The following is a 15149-nucleotide window of genomic DNA, read 5'->3' as shown; positions in this document are numbered from 1 at the left end:
TGGGAATGCAAAGAAAGATGACAATTTGCATAAGCAGCATAACCTTAAATATATTCCGAAACAATAAAAAGAATGGTAAACAGTTTCTCGTCAATCCCCCTTTTCAAAAGACGTTAAATATTTTCAGGCAGAAGGAAGCAAAAAAACAACGGATTTTAAGCCTGCCCTCCCCTACACTCCTGGATCCGTTTCNTGCTCCAAAGAGAAGATAACTCTGCAATACGCAAAGACGGAATAGAGTACGTGGTGACATATTATATTTCATTACTTATTATCTTTGTTAGACATTGGTCACTTTTTGTAGCTGTTTTAACGAAGACGAAAAATACGCTGCAGTCACCTCATCGCGAGAACCGTTACAGTATTGTGGATGGCATAAGTACTTTCCGAGATGGAAACTTGCAGTCTGGATGTTACAGTGTGGAACCTCGTTTATCCGTACAATGGTATATTGTTAGCGCGGATATAAACAGTGGAACCTTAAGGAGCCCTACAAATACAATGGAGCTTCACTAATGAATAAATTTACATTTAGTAGTTTAGAAATATTGCAGCCGATGCTCGAAACTCTAGATTATAGAATAAAACTTCCATTGTTCGTCTCGACATCTTCATTGGACCTTCATAAGCCTTTATATATTCAATGGATTAGTAGTAGTTTAGAGATATTCAGTGGATTATTAATTGTTACAGTTAATAGTTCTGACATATTCATTCACCGAAACCTCGTTTGTCTGTACATGTACATTATCTTAGTCCGAACCTATTCAGCGGATCCTTGTTAATCTGGACAAATACATTGACAGCGAATCCTTGTTAATCCGGACAAATACATTGAGTTGTGTTTTCAACTTGACCAGCTGTTATGAAAGTGATAAAGCCATTGTATTGTGAACAAAAAAAAAGGTGTAAAGGGAGGTTAACGTAAACCTTTGAATTGAAGGTGCTAACATGCGTTTATCACTGTTTGTTTATCATGAAATTAATGAGCAAGCGCTCTAGACTGCAGGGGTTTATCTGGCTACAAAGGCGGCAATAACACGTTCAAGGTATACGCCTCGTTATTAAAAAATGCATCTCATTTTCAAAAGAATTCCCTAGTCAAGGTCTGTTAAATGTTTTGAATAAATGGTATTTAACGTGTTAAACGGATGGCTGGAACATTTCAAAAGTACAAATATTTGCGGTAATATCACTTTGTTTGATAAATCCTATATCGTGCTACAATGTAATTATATCAGTATTAATCAAAAGCTATAAAATTGCATACAAAACATATATAATGTGTGAGGCATCATTTTTATCAGCTGTCTACAAACTCTCTTAATTAACAAATTGTTAACAATTGTTTACGGATCTTTTATGATAATGTATCGGTACATCATGTACAACAGAAATAAACAGTCTAAAATTAAATACTCAAAACCATCTAAACATTACCATTTCTGAAACACCCATAAAATGTGTTTATGTGGAGCTCTCCTTGAAGGGAGGTTCATACCAACAGTTAAGTAGCAACTACGATGTATAGCCTTAAGGTTCATGATAGAGTGCAAGGTCATGTAGCACGGGGTCGTGTAGTACAATGACATGTATCACGGGGTCGTGTAGTACAAAGTCATGTAGCACGGGGTCGTGTAGTACAAGGTCATGTAGCACAGGGTCGTGTAGTACAAGGTCATGTAGCACGGGGTCGTGTAGTACAAAGTCATGTAACACGGGGTCGTGTAGTACAATGTCGTGTAGCACGGGGTCGTGTAGTACAAGGTCATGTAGCACCGGGTCGTGTAGTACAAGGTCATGTAGCACGGGGTCGTGATACCCTGTAACTATGTGTATGATACAACAAGTGCATTTTCTCTAACAAGTGCTCAGTAATCTTTTTATGCAATTAATCACTTTGTATGTACATAGCTGTAAGATAATTAAAACATCTCTAAAATTCTACTGCGTGGTTCACATTTTTTTTATTATTTTCAATAAACGTAATACAATAATAAGATTTCACCTTGACGATCAATATTATCATATAATATCACCATATTCTCATATAATGCCACCATGTTCGTAAGAACGACTCTCAGCTTTTATACACTTACTAAACAGCGGCATCCAATACTCGGAACACTGCACAGAACCCCATTAAAATACCACAGACCAAATAAAACAGGAATTTCACGGGAGTGGATGTGTCGCCTGCTCAGCGGTTTTAGTAAGAAAAGTGTTTTGGCTTGACAGATATGCCAAAACGCATAAAAAACTGATACTCGACAGAAAAACAAGAAGCATATGCTTAACATTATTGCTTCTAGCATTAACGTACAAAATTTGAAAGGAATTGATACTACACAATGCCCTTATTTGGCAATAAAAGGGGCACAATTCCTCCAAAAATGCATGTAAACTTCTGCGCGAGGTATATTAGTACGCAATATGTGTACCGAAGGGAACTCAAGGTATCGCGCGGAAACCTTGTTTCGGACGACGCAACCGACGAAACGACAAAGTACTACCTATATGTCGCCTCGCGTTGCAGGCGACACAAAATCTGCACTGACCTCCAGTGAAATAAAAATGCCAGACTCTCATAACCACACCTGAAAGACTAATGAAATCATCTCACAGAACTCCTTTAAAACACATTCATATACTTCTTTAAATGTATCAGATTCATTAAAACATGCAATAAAACATGTTTATATATAAACACAAAAGCGTTAAAACATCGCACAAAGAATTATAGAATTATCAGATTCTTTGAAATACATCAGACCCATTAAAAACGTCACCTTCATTAAACATCTATAAGACTGCACTATCATTAATCACGATTTACTCATCACAACCTATCACATTACTTTCATACTCTCATTAAAAGACCTCACATTCTGATTCAATATGTCTTAGACTTTAAAACGCTGTTTTATTAAGATACATAAGCGTCAGCCAAAACGTATCACATACTCATTAAAAACAGTGAGATTAAAGACCAACAAGTACACACTTAAAATATACTTATTTGGCGGTATTCTTTTCAAGAAAAACGAAATATATGGTTATACAGTGTATCTGTATTAGAAATAAACTTTGCACCAATTCCTCATTACATATGTAGATGGCGAGTCTAATATTTAAGTGCGTTGGTATAGGAGTGTTTACAGTGTGTTGGTATAGGTATGTTTACAGTGTATTGGTATAGGTATGTTTACAGTGTGTTTGTATTGGTATGTTTACAGTGTGTTTGTATAGGTATGTTTACAGTGTATTGGTATAGGTATGTTTACAGTGTGTTGGTATAGGTATGTTTACAGTGTATTGGTATAGGTATGTTTACAATGTGTTGGTATAGGTATGTTTACGGTGTGTTGGTATAGGTATGTTTACAGTGTATTGCTTTGCTACGTTTGATTAAGCTAATAATATTTTATGAAGATGATATAACAGGGTTTTTTGTCGTCTGTAACCTCAAATTAGATTGAAAGTTTCAATATCTTAAACCACTATAATCAACGTGATGATTGTGGACATTACTTGGCAGGAAAAAAAAGAAGCAGAAACGACAAGAACATTCAACAATGCTTTTCAGCTTGGGAAGAGATCATTAGAGGATATCAAATTACTGTTATATTATCATTTTTCGGATTTCGTTTTTCTCATAAATATTTGAGCAATAAAACATTAGTCTATTTAACATTAATATCATATATGAAATGATCGATTTAGAGACTAAAATGTGTGGTGTTTCACCATACTATCTGTTATTCTGAATGACAATAAGATTTGGTCCAGAACAGGAAACTATTGATACTTCAAGTCAAACATCTGACGAGTCGTCATTCTTTATTTCTGACGTAAAAACTGAACGGATCCAGGAGATGAACACTGAGGCAAGTCTTCATTGGTCGAACACTGTACCAGTTGAGTTGCTCGAGGAGAGTACTGCTGGCCTTACATATTGCACTGGTCAATGGGTTAAGGAACATAGTACAGTCTTTGTTGTTATTATACCGGGTGTTTAGACAGGGCACACATAACTGCTCCGGCCCCTGTCACAGCTATCCCCAGTAACAGTAGACATAGATTCCTTCGACCCTGAAATAAGATATTACATCAAGGGTAGACTTATTCACAGTTTAGATATGTAACATCTAAATGCAACATAACATGGTAAATAATTCAAAACAAGGAATTTATTTCCTATCGAAAAAAGGAATATTATTTAGATTTATTTTTTAAATATTTATATAAATTGTAAAATTATATGGTACACAATCTGAATAGATCTAAACGCAACTACAAAAGGACCACACTTATCAGTTTTATTGAAATCATTCACTCAGTATACAGATCATCCACACAAAACGTTCACTCATTGCCGCACAGCAGAAATGGATACACTGTATATGTGATAACAGAGGCATTGAAACGAAAAGGGTTGTAGAAAGTGGGCAGGAGAGATTAATTAACAAGCTATTGTAATCGTAGCAGGTCTGCAATGTCCGATTAGCAAAGACAACATAAGACAATATCCGATTCCACAGAAGGGACACACAACATTTGCCTTGAACAATCATACAGTTGGCTAGTCCGAATTATTCTGACGTTTATCGACTTTTTTCATATCGGTCTGTCGTCGATTAACGTCAGAACTCCGGCCCTCTATAATATGCGGGAAATATGCGACCCGCGCCCGGAGCGCACTTCAAACTGATATTTTAGAAACAAATCGTCACTTTCACACACATGTCGCACATGGATCGAAAGATCTATTCTTTATGCACTAGGTGGTATCAAAAACATGTTATAAAGATCATTACGAAAAGCATTTTCCAACGTTTTCTATACCAACCCATGTTTTTTATGGAAATTAGGCCATGAGAAATGTCACATGACTTGACGAGATCTCGCGTTACCGAAGGTATTTCCCAACGTTATGACGTAGGCCAGCGAGATTTTAGTCACGTGGCATTGGAAGGCGGGGCTATCAAAAAACTAGAGTAAAACAGAGTAAGTTTGAAAAAATATGTTTTTAGTGATTGTATTAGTTGTTTGAGGCATGTTATGTATGTTCATCTTGTGCATAAATAATAGATCTTTCGATCCATGTGCGACATGTGTGTGAAAGTGACGATTTGTTTCTAAAATATCAGTTTGAAGTGCGCTCCGGGCGCGGGTCGCATATTTCCCGCATATTATAGAGGGCCGGAGTTCTGACGTTAGTCAACGACAGACCGATATGAAAAAAGTCGATAAACGTCAGAATAATTCGGACTAACAGTTGGCTAGAGCGGGTCAAAGTGTTGTAAGTATGTAAACGCTATTTATTGTGCTCGGGGACAATTCACAAGACAAAAACAGAACTACTTCGATTTACCTTACTCATGTTTTTTTTACCTCCAGTATATTTTCCTTTATAATATAACATATAATTTTATCGGTTCAGTGCCCTGTTCTCCGATGTGACATTGCAATGAGAATGTGCTACATAGTGAGAGAAAAACTTGTCAATAAAAGACAAAAGCAACCATTGATGGTGTCTAGTCCTGTCTTGGTTCCTGTTAAGGAGAAACCTTTGTCCATTTCATTTCATTTCATCAGATTTTATTGACTTTGTATATGCCTATTTAAGTCCTTTTCAAACGTATCATAACAATCCAATTAAACAGTACAGGGGAGATAACTCCAATTTAGCTTGTGAAATGAACATTTTACAACTTTGTCCATATTTCATCTTATTTGTTACCTCGTAATGAAGTCATTTTTTGTCAATACTGTGTCTTACATTCATTTCCAACAAGAAGTGCATGTCCATCATTGTCAAAGTTTGATCTTACCTTGATCTCCCGGAAGAAGACCACGCCCACTATGGCGTTGATGACAATTGGCACTGTAGTCATGATAGGGAAGGAAACTGATTCTGACAGCGTATCGTTGACCAGAAACCACAGCGAGCTGGCTGTTCCCCACATCAGCCCGGTCAGGATCCCCGGGAGGCTAGCCCGGGGGTAGATCCGGGGTATGTTGCCCATCACAACACAGTACACGCAGAAGTAAAATGTATTTCCCAAAAACAGACCACACATTGTGGCAAAGGCGTAGTCCATTCCTGTCAAGGTCAAAACAATATGTATATCATTTATACTCTTCAAACCTCACAATACAATAATGTAATAGCCATAATTTATCAAGCTATAACAGAGCGAGTATTTAGTATTGATAACTTGTGCAACTATATGAAGAATGTAAACGTATGGTATCACTTAATGTCAAACACGTTACTAGCTGGGTGTAGACATTTATCCATTTTTCGGTTTGGTAAACAGTTGACAATAAGATGACATTACTGGTGCCCCTAGTCCGAATTATTGTGACGTTTTATCGACTTTTATTTATATCGGTCTGTCGTCGATTAACGCCAGAACTCCGGCCCTCTATAATATGCAGGAAATAAGCGACCTGCGCCTGGGTGGCTCTACAAACTGATATTTTAGAAACAAATCGTCACTTTCACACACATTTGGCACATTAGAACCACGCAAAAAGCAGATACTTGACGACGCATGTATATGAAAATAAATATAAATGCGATAATTGAGAAATTTGAGGTGAATACTATAATATCTATGAAAGATTTATTTAAAAATTGACATGAATCCAAAGAAATAGCATCGAAAAAGTTAGTTTTTTACCAGGATAACACAGTGAAATCAGACTTATCTCTCCCTTGGTCTTGTAAGCTATGTATATCACCAAATAAGTTATACCTTGTGTTTAGATTTGAATTCAAATATTTTGTAGGAAAATGTAATAATTGGAAGACCTTACAGCTGCGTCAGAATAATACATTTACGTCATAGAAAAATATAGGGCCAGTGATGCTGTACCTTAAGTACAGTGATGGATAAAAGTAAGCTATTCCACGTGGGAATGGCCTGCCTCCGGCTAGGGATCCGACACATGAAAACGACTGTTACAGAGGTCGTCTGTGATAACGTTACCAGTCAAAGTGATACCAATAATTTGACTAGACACAGCCTTATTCAGACTCTGGGAAAAAAATGGTTTTGGCTAGGCTCACAAACCTCAGTCTATTCAAAACCAGTTTATCCCCTGGGTTTGAATTAGCATATGTCTACGTCAGGGCTGCGCTTGATTTGATTAGTAAACACTATATATATATATATATATATACTACCAAACTGGCTGGAATGGTTATATGTCTGCTGTACGTAGAGGGACGGCGTGTAGGTCTGGCCGTACAACGCCCCCGATATCACACTCATGGTAATCCCTCTGGAACAAAAGTACATACATACATAAATAGGCTTTAGTATTGTGCACAGGTATGCTATGAATTTAGCCATAATTATACGAATATGGTACACATTTAACACATGTTAACATAAATCCTCTAGTGAAAAGTTCTTAATGAATGATACATTAATTGAAGAATTAATCAAATTGCTTATTATTTTATTATTCTGTGCATTACTCACAGGATTTTTTTCTTTGTAGGAGGCAGTTTATCAACAAAGATGAGCCCCTCCTCTGTGCGTTTGTTCGCGGGAGACAACAACATGCACTCCTCCGTCGGGATCCTTGCAGACGTTAGCGTGTTAATAGGCTACATTAAAACATAGTAATCTGTTAATTACTCACAGAGAGGACACATGTAAAATGAAAAAGTCCGTAGAAGCATAAGATTGTAGAAACTAACATATAGCAGAGATTAGTCTATTCATAACTGCCTTGACCTTATCTGTCACATAGTAACCCAAAATCAATAGTTTTCCCCATTTTTATAGCTACTGTGACCTTATCCTTTAACCTTGTATTCCCAAAGTCGATAGAGATCTTTCACTCCCCAAAGGGCATTAGCTATTAAGCTTGGTGTAACCTTGACCTTTAACCTGGTGACCTCAGCGTCAATAGGATTTCCCCTCTCCCCTTGTGGAATGAATCAATTGTTTAAAGCTATGATCCAAATAACATTATCTCAAAACTACATGTTTTGTATTGCTGCTGTGACCTTTTTTTAGCACATGGTATCCCAAAAGTCAATTGGGATCTTGCATTATTCATCTAAGTTTGATTTAGATGTGATATTTCGTTCAAGAGACAATATCCAAAAACCGACATTTTCGTAATATTTCATCCTATTTATAGCCACTGTGACCCTGACGTTTGACTGCGTGCCCTCAAACTCAAAGTTTTTTCCCTCTCCCCTTGTGATATCATTCATCCGCATTTGGTTTGCAGATGATTCATTTTTAAAGTTATCATCCGGAAACCGTTCTCTTCGTTTCTGCGATGTCTCATTGATAAGTTACCGTATCCATATAAGAGCCAGGTAGATACAGAACTTGTACTGATGTATATCAATGTTTTTAACACAGTGACTTCTTGTATATTAAATATTTCAGTATCATATTTACATCAAAGGTGTTGTATTGTCCAGCAGAAGGAGATGATGGCGTTGTCTCCCCTGGCTCTTTTACTTTACGTATATCCGGTTTAAGGAACGAAAATATCACAGCACTGCAATAATAAACATACATTAATGGCGATGTTAACAAAATTCCGTTGGAATTCAAACGTGCATTCATTGTAATGTAAACATAGATACACTCTGTGCAACATCAGTGCATCCTCGATATCAAGGGGTTACGCTCACTTTCGCTCTCTTCACCCCTGGAATATGTCAGCAATATTGAAGGCACGAGGATAGATGTTTGATTGGTCTCGGGTAAAAAATAACTGACCAATCGCTAGGCTGATACCTGTCATTTGAAGATAACAAAGGAGAGACGCCCGACTTCAAAGCCTGTCAATTTTTACCGTTACGTGACCGCGAGATTCTTTTGATGTACATCAAAGGATCGAACTAGTCTTCTTGTCTCATCAACAAGGTGACGCACACCAAGCCTTCAATATTGCTATGACATATTCCAGGGGTGCAGAGAGCGAAAGTGAGCGTAGCACCTGGATATCGAGGATGGCATCAGTGTTGATGACATACATCTTTTCATTCGTAATAAATAGAGGTTCTTTTACAAGTATACTAGATCCCTCTACCCTTTCTTGTGTGTCAGATGTGACAAATTTGTTGAATGTTAAACAAACAAAGGTGAGATATCGAGGAAACAGCTTACCTTAGGATACAGAAGAGAACGCCACTATAGTTGAGAGGTATGGAATCCGGAACTTCCTTCTGTATACCAAACAAACCAAACCTGTTGGAAATAAAACAAACCTCATGTATTCCAATCAACAAACATCACTGATTTTCGATAAACTGGTGATTTTTGCAGAATCAATTGAACAAAGAAAGAACATGTTAAGATAAACGGCAGACAGAATGTGTAGATGTACTCAACTGGTATTGCTTCGACACATAATTTAGTTCTACAAAAGAATTTACCGTTAAAAGGGAAGCAACGCAAGTTAGTTTCGATAGAATTTCGTCGGTGTATTTTAGTTTAGCCCTTAGAAAAATAAATAAACAATTAAAAAAATGACGAAATGATCTTGAAATAAACGGCTCTGTGATGGTGAAGGCAAGAGTACAAGTTCGCACCAACGTCTTGCACTTCCTGATTGTAGGATATTAAACAGCACGGGCGACTCTCAGTGTGTACATTTTACGGGCAATACAAATACATGTAGGTCTTATGAGTTGGTTGGTACAGACAGTAAACAATAGTTTGTACTCAGATTGTAAATACTGTAAAAATAACAATGAAGGTTTGGAAATTTTAAATTCATCATTGGTGATGTAACTTTCTAATTTCTTTAATTCCAAGGACGGAAAATTAAATGCTGATACATTTAAGTTAATTTGGCATTGTAGGACATTAAAAGATGGAAACGCAAATAAGAATAAAGACAATGTTTAGGCCTCTTTGATAAATAAATCATTTGAACATAGGAAAACGGGCGTGATCAATTTTTAAGTTTCATATAATTTGATGTTGTTTTTTCCTTTTGTTTTCCATTTCAATTTGCAAATCGATTACCGAGTACAATATATGAATATAAATATACAATAACGATGAATTGAACATGCTTTAAGCCCTGTCGAGCCTCCAACTCACAATTTATGATAAAGTGTACCAAAATAGTTACCTGCCCGTGGCCCAGCCACTCAGCATATTACAGATCCCCCATACACACATCCCCTGTGCCATACCCACAGCTTTCACGATAGGTACCAGGAACAGGTTGGCTACAAAATCAAACATCACATGAAGAAGTTTGTAATATTATCTGTTCATGTTTCTCAACCACAATGACTTGACGACAAAGATTTTTTGTCAATATTTTTGTATGATTCTTTTGATTTCTTTCAAATTTAGACTATTAACGATTTAACTTTATAAGCTGTAAACATATCTTAAAATAAACATTTTATTTTTCGTCTGTTATTTCCGTGAAATTTAACAAGTGGAACATTGCAAAGCTGCATATCGAGATCTAGGGACATGCGAATCAGGATATATGTTTAGACCATCCTAATGAGTAGGGAATATTATAAGATCACTTAGGGGTTTAAATCAACATTTGATAAAATGAAATTATGTTTTCTGGTAGAACATGGAACATTAAATATTTAGTTTCATTTCAATCACTTCCGATAGATTTTCAATAGAAAATTTCATTTGTCAAACTACATTTGCGTTAATGCATTGAGATAACCTGCTTTCACGAAACACTGAATAAAACTTCTATAAGGCTTATAACTCTCTAAACCTCAGAATACGAAATGGGAGGATCAAACATACACCTTGTATTGAATTTCAGGATAGCGCTTGTAAAAATCGTTTGAAATTTTGCGAAATAATTGAAAATAAAGGTGCACAGACAAGAGGTTTATATATAAAACAACACCAGTAGATTTACTGAATATTGTGTAAAGGAAGTGACGTACCGGTAATCCATACTACGCCGCCTAGCATGACAATGGGATAAAAGGTAGCCTCGCTTCGAAACTGTTGAATAATTGTGCCGACTAAAAGGGCTCCATGACAAAACATGAGTTGAAAATATATACCTGAAAAACAAATATATATTATAAGGTATGTTAAGTATAGGTAAAATATCCGGCATAACCTTCCTGGGTATCATACTGCTCTAGTGATCCTGGCCATAATTCTTACATAAAATCTACAAAAATGTCACAATGGTAAATAAAATTATCAGATAACTGCCAGATGTTTCTCACTGAGAGTTATCGCCTTTAGCTTTGATATGCACAGATGTCGTTTGATTTATAACAGAATATACCTTTGGCTTTAAACATTGGTCAATGTCATTTAGTTTAACAAACATCACAGTCGATCATCCTAACAAATTACGGATCTACAATATTACACTGAACGTAAATTATTTTTGTTGTTGAATATTTTAAGAAATTTAACCTGTGACCTTGAAAGTAGATCAAGGTCATGTTCTTTAACAAATGCGGTAGGCATTCACTCCAGTCGCGTATAGGCCACGTACCAAGGCAATGCCTCCATGATCTTAAGGACGACAGACAACTACGATGGTCTTCCCTCCATCCCATAATCTCACTGCACTTCGAGCCAGATGAGGAAAATCTTACTCCATTTCAATACTATACATGGTACTGATGTGGATCGAGACAAATAACCAAGGATTATCAAACAAGACCCTATCGTCTACTTACCATCGCCCGTTTCGAACCGCTTGACTGGCACCACGATATTTCCTAAGAATATCACAGCTACGGCAGCTGAAATGTAACCCCAGAGAGGCGCTATGACGTCATTAGTCGAGGGATTTAGCGTCGTATCATTGTAGGACACTGTGGTCGTATTCGAAAACATGACGTCACTCGTTGCTGTCCTATCAAAGAAAGCATTGGTTTAAAACAACAGTCACATGTAATTTATTCACAGTTGTTTGCTTATAAAAGTATACATACACATCATAATACACATATTATGCTATTTTATGTGATGGTGTTAAAGCACAGGGGCACGCAACTACTATTAACATTGATCTTGTAACACTTTCAACGTACCCAGCGACTGAAAGTCTTAACAATATCAATAGTAATAGTAGTTGCGTGCCCCTGTGGTTATAGTGAAATTAAAATGGTCACGGACACAGGGACATGGAAATATGTCACATCTATATTTGGACCTAAAGTAAGGTGTTCAGAGTGATTTTACATGTTTTAGGGGTTTAAATCGACTTTCGGTAAAAATGACACCCAAATGATATACTTGTATATTTAATCGTTGGGTGTCATTTTTACCGAAATTCGATCGTTTAGGTCCAAATATAGCTGTAACAAATTTAATAACCATATTTAGATATTGTATCTACAAACTTGTTTAACAATAGATTGTAACTAGACAGCTCAGCTGAACTGTATCAATTCATTTCAACTCGATAATGACTAGGTCACAATATGAAAACGATCTCTTTGCAGGTTCAGGGAAAGAAATAGGCCTGTAGTATTGCAGTTTGTCGTAAGAGGCGGCTAATGTGGGGTCCCTGCAGAATCGGGGGCTTTGTTCCATGTCTTCCGCTAAGAGGACATTGAACAGACCAAGCTTGATCTACTTTCTACATTGTAACACTTGGGATACATTTATTTTATTTTCCCTCTTTTTAATTCGTTTTATACGGCGGTGTCTACCTGGACACACGTCATCGTATGGCCTTAGTTGTTATGAAGAAATTAAAACTCAAATCAAAGACCCTAGTCCGTTTGGACATCTTAACCACTGTGAGCTGGAAAACTTGTCAAATACACTGTATCTGGGGAACAAAATACTTGCACCTCTTCACAGCAAGCTACAGGCTAATAATCACATCTCTAGACATTTTCTTTAGAATCATATATTTAAATTTCACCATTTCTGTAATCTTTTAATGTGTGTCTGAAATGTCATTTATCTAAATAAGTTCATAGCGGTTCATTCCAGCATGCCAAACAACATTACTCTAGGCTTTATGTTTCTCAAGAAGAAGATATATGTGAACAGATGGGGGTTGATAAGTGGTCAACGGAATCCTCGTCATTGCAAAGCATTTGGCCTTAGGACATGTAGCTACGGTAAGGTATACACTCAATAAGTCCCGGCTGAAAAGAGCTGGTATTATAAGTTAACTGTGTATAATGTTCATTTCCACTGAAAGGCCGAAGGGTCCGACATTTAAGTCTTTTACATTACATGTCATTTTAAAACTGTAGTAAAACGACAGACCACCGACAGCAAACTTTGTAAGTAATAGGGTATAGTTAATGTGAATCCCATATTACTTTGCCTTTCTATTATCTTAAAATTTCTTTCTTTTTTATATTACACACTTCGATTTCCATCTCAATCTGATGATATTTGATATTCTGGTAACATTTATAAATAGTAAAAATATATTATTTCTTCCGTTTTATATAGACCAAAACGTTAATAACTTAACTAGGATCATATTTGATAGACAAAAAGATATATGGATAAATAAATTCTTTTACAGAAAATTGCATAACGGAATTCGATGATGTTAAATTCGAATGTGTTAAATTGTGTTAGGATACGGCTCTGTTCGTCTCGTGAATTCGCAATGTTTAAATTGATTAATAACTTGTCAGTACATATTGAAAAAAACATTAATAAACAAATGTACATGGTCACTAGGCCCAAGTAGAAATCCCTTCCTATTTGATATACGAATGCATATTGAGGTAAATGTAGCTGGGGGAAACCTACACCTATATAGTGTGGTGAATGGTTTACGTAACTAGCTATCGGTAACAAAAACCATATAGGAATCAATCGATCCGACAGCGGTCGAGCCACGGTAACGTGAACCGGCTATACGTATACGTATAGGCAGTCTCACATGCATGAGGGCATACGATTCTCTATACTTCGTTAGGCTATAAAATACACGTATTCTTCTCAGCTTGGTACTTGTAACCCTTACCAATATAAATACTATGCCACTTGTGTGTGCAGGTGGTATACATCACTGTAGAGTATGTGGGTAATATTATAAACTGTACGTGTGTGAGTCCCGTTCCTTGTCCTTTGTGTGTTCAATCCCATATTTGTATTCACCAGAAGTCAGCGACCCGTGACTCGTAGAGACGTTAATTATAACTTGATGTTATACATGTATGTCTCTGATGTAAACAGACAGCATGACTACGTACAACAACTGTATGTACACACCTACCTTACACAGACTCCATTATCGCTGACATCCCCCTCTGTTCGTAACTGGTCATTATAATGTCTGAAATCTGGCTCGATCAGCCGACATAAACACACATAACCGGGCCCAAACAGCTGATTGTCCACTCTCACTAGAGCTGTAGAGGAGTACTAAATACTTCCGGTTTTGCCGTCACATGGAGGTTACACACGTGTACATCATGTGTGTGACTCATAAAGCAGCCACAGAAGCAGGAGCGCTCTATTTGGAGAAGCTCCAAATCAGAATGCATTCCAATTATAAATGTCTGTTTCTGCATATGATAGATCTCAGACTAGGGATTCGTTACAAAATGTCTAATAGACACACTGATATGGGTCATAGCACAAACACATACATTGACATACATTGATATGGGTCACAGCACACATAAACATTCATATATGTTTATGTGTGCTGTGACCCATATCAGTATAGCATATGTGTATTGGATATTTGTAAGGAACCCCTCTACACATCCCTGCATAGTCCGAGAACTATCGTTCTAATAATGTCCAGAATATATTACTATGTATATACTCTACATGTAAATAAAACTTCGATCAATAATTCCCTAAATATCAAACAAATGAATGAACACCTTTAAATGATCAGCGATATACTTATATTTACACACGTGTACGCTGTATCGATCACATGTGTTATTATACCTGATTCCTCTTGGATTAAAATTCACGTGAAGTAGGAAAAAATGTTACAGGCACTTTTCAGCACTCCATTCTGCTTTCTTGTTTTCAATAGAAAGGGGGCCCGAATATTAAAATCGTCAATATTTTGCTACACTCGTAATCAACACGTGAATACATGCACAGCTTTGAAGATTAAGTTGGTTGCGGGGTATGTCACTACTGACATGCCAAAAAGTGAGGGGGTCCGAATTCTAGGTTATACTTACGTATACG

At 36.7% G+C, this 15149-nt stretch overlaps 1 protein-coding gene across 3 annotated transcripts; it reads right to left on the bottom strand.

Annotated features, from left to right (window-relative positions):
- Positions 1 to 1949: 1949 nt before the first annotated feature.
- Positions 1950 to 14384, bottom strand: LOC110457806 (transmembrane protein 144-like). 3 transcript variants are annotated; one of them, XM_021509229.1, is made up of 10 exons: positions 14205 to 14384; positions 11687 to 11865; positions 10928 to 11050; positions 10126 to 10225; positions 9153 to 9233; positions 8436 to 8538; positions 7497 to 7624; positions 7193 to 7293; positions 5835 to 6106; positions 1950 to 4092 (listed from the first exon to the last, which is right to left on the bottom strand). In XM_021509229.1, the coding sequence occupies exons 2-10, from the start codon at positions 11844 to 11846 to the stop codon at positions 4003 to 4005; spliced, it is 1158 nt and encodes a 385-aa protein (XP_021364904.1). In that variant the 5' UTR covers positions 11847 to 11865; positions 14205 to 14384; the 3' UTR covers positions 1950 to 4002. The 3 variants fall into 3 exon arrangements, with proteins under 3 accessions (XP_021364904.1, XP_021364903.1, XP_021364906.1); XM_021509228.1 differs by having other exon boundaries at positions 14209 to 14384; XM_021509231.1 differs by having other exon boundaries at positions 7196 to 7293; positions 14209 to 14383.
- Positions 14385 to 15149: the final 765 nt, after the last annotated feature.

Source organism: Mizuhopecten yessoensis, unplaced genomic scaffold (genome assembly GCF_002113885.1).
Source record: "Mizuhopecten yessoensis strain PY_sf001 unplaced genomic scaffold, ASM211388v2 scaffold9311, whole genome shotgun sequence".
In the NCBI taxonomy this organism is placed as follows: domain Eukaryota; kingdom Metazoa; phylum Mollusca; class Bivalvia; order Pectinida; family Pectinidae; genus Mizuhopecten; species Mizuhopecten yessoensis.
The sequence above is the reverse complement of the archived record's forward strand: the minus strand, read 5'-3'. Positions and strand labels throughout refer to the sequence as shown.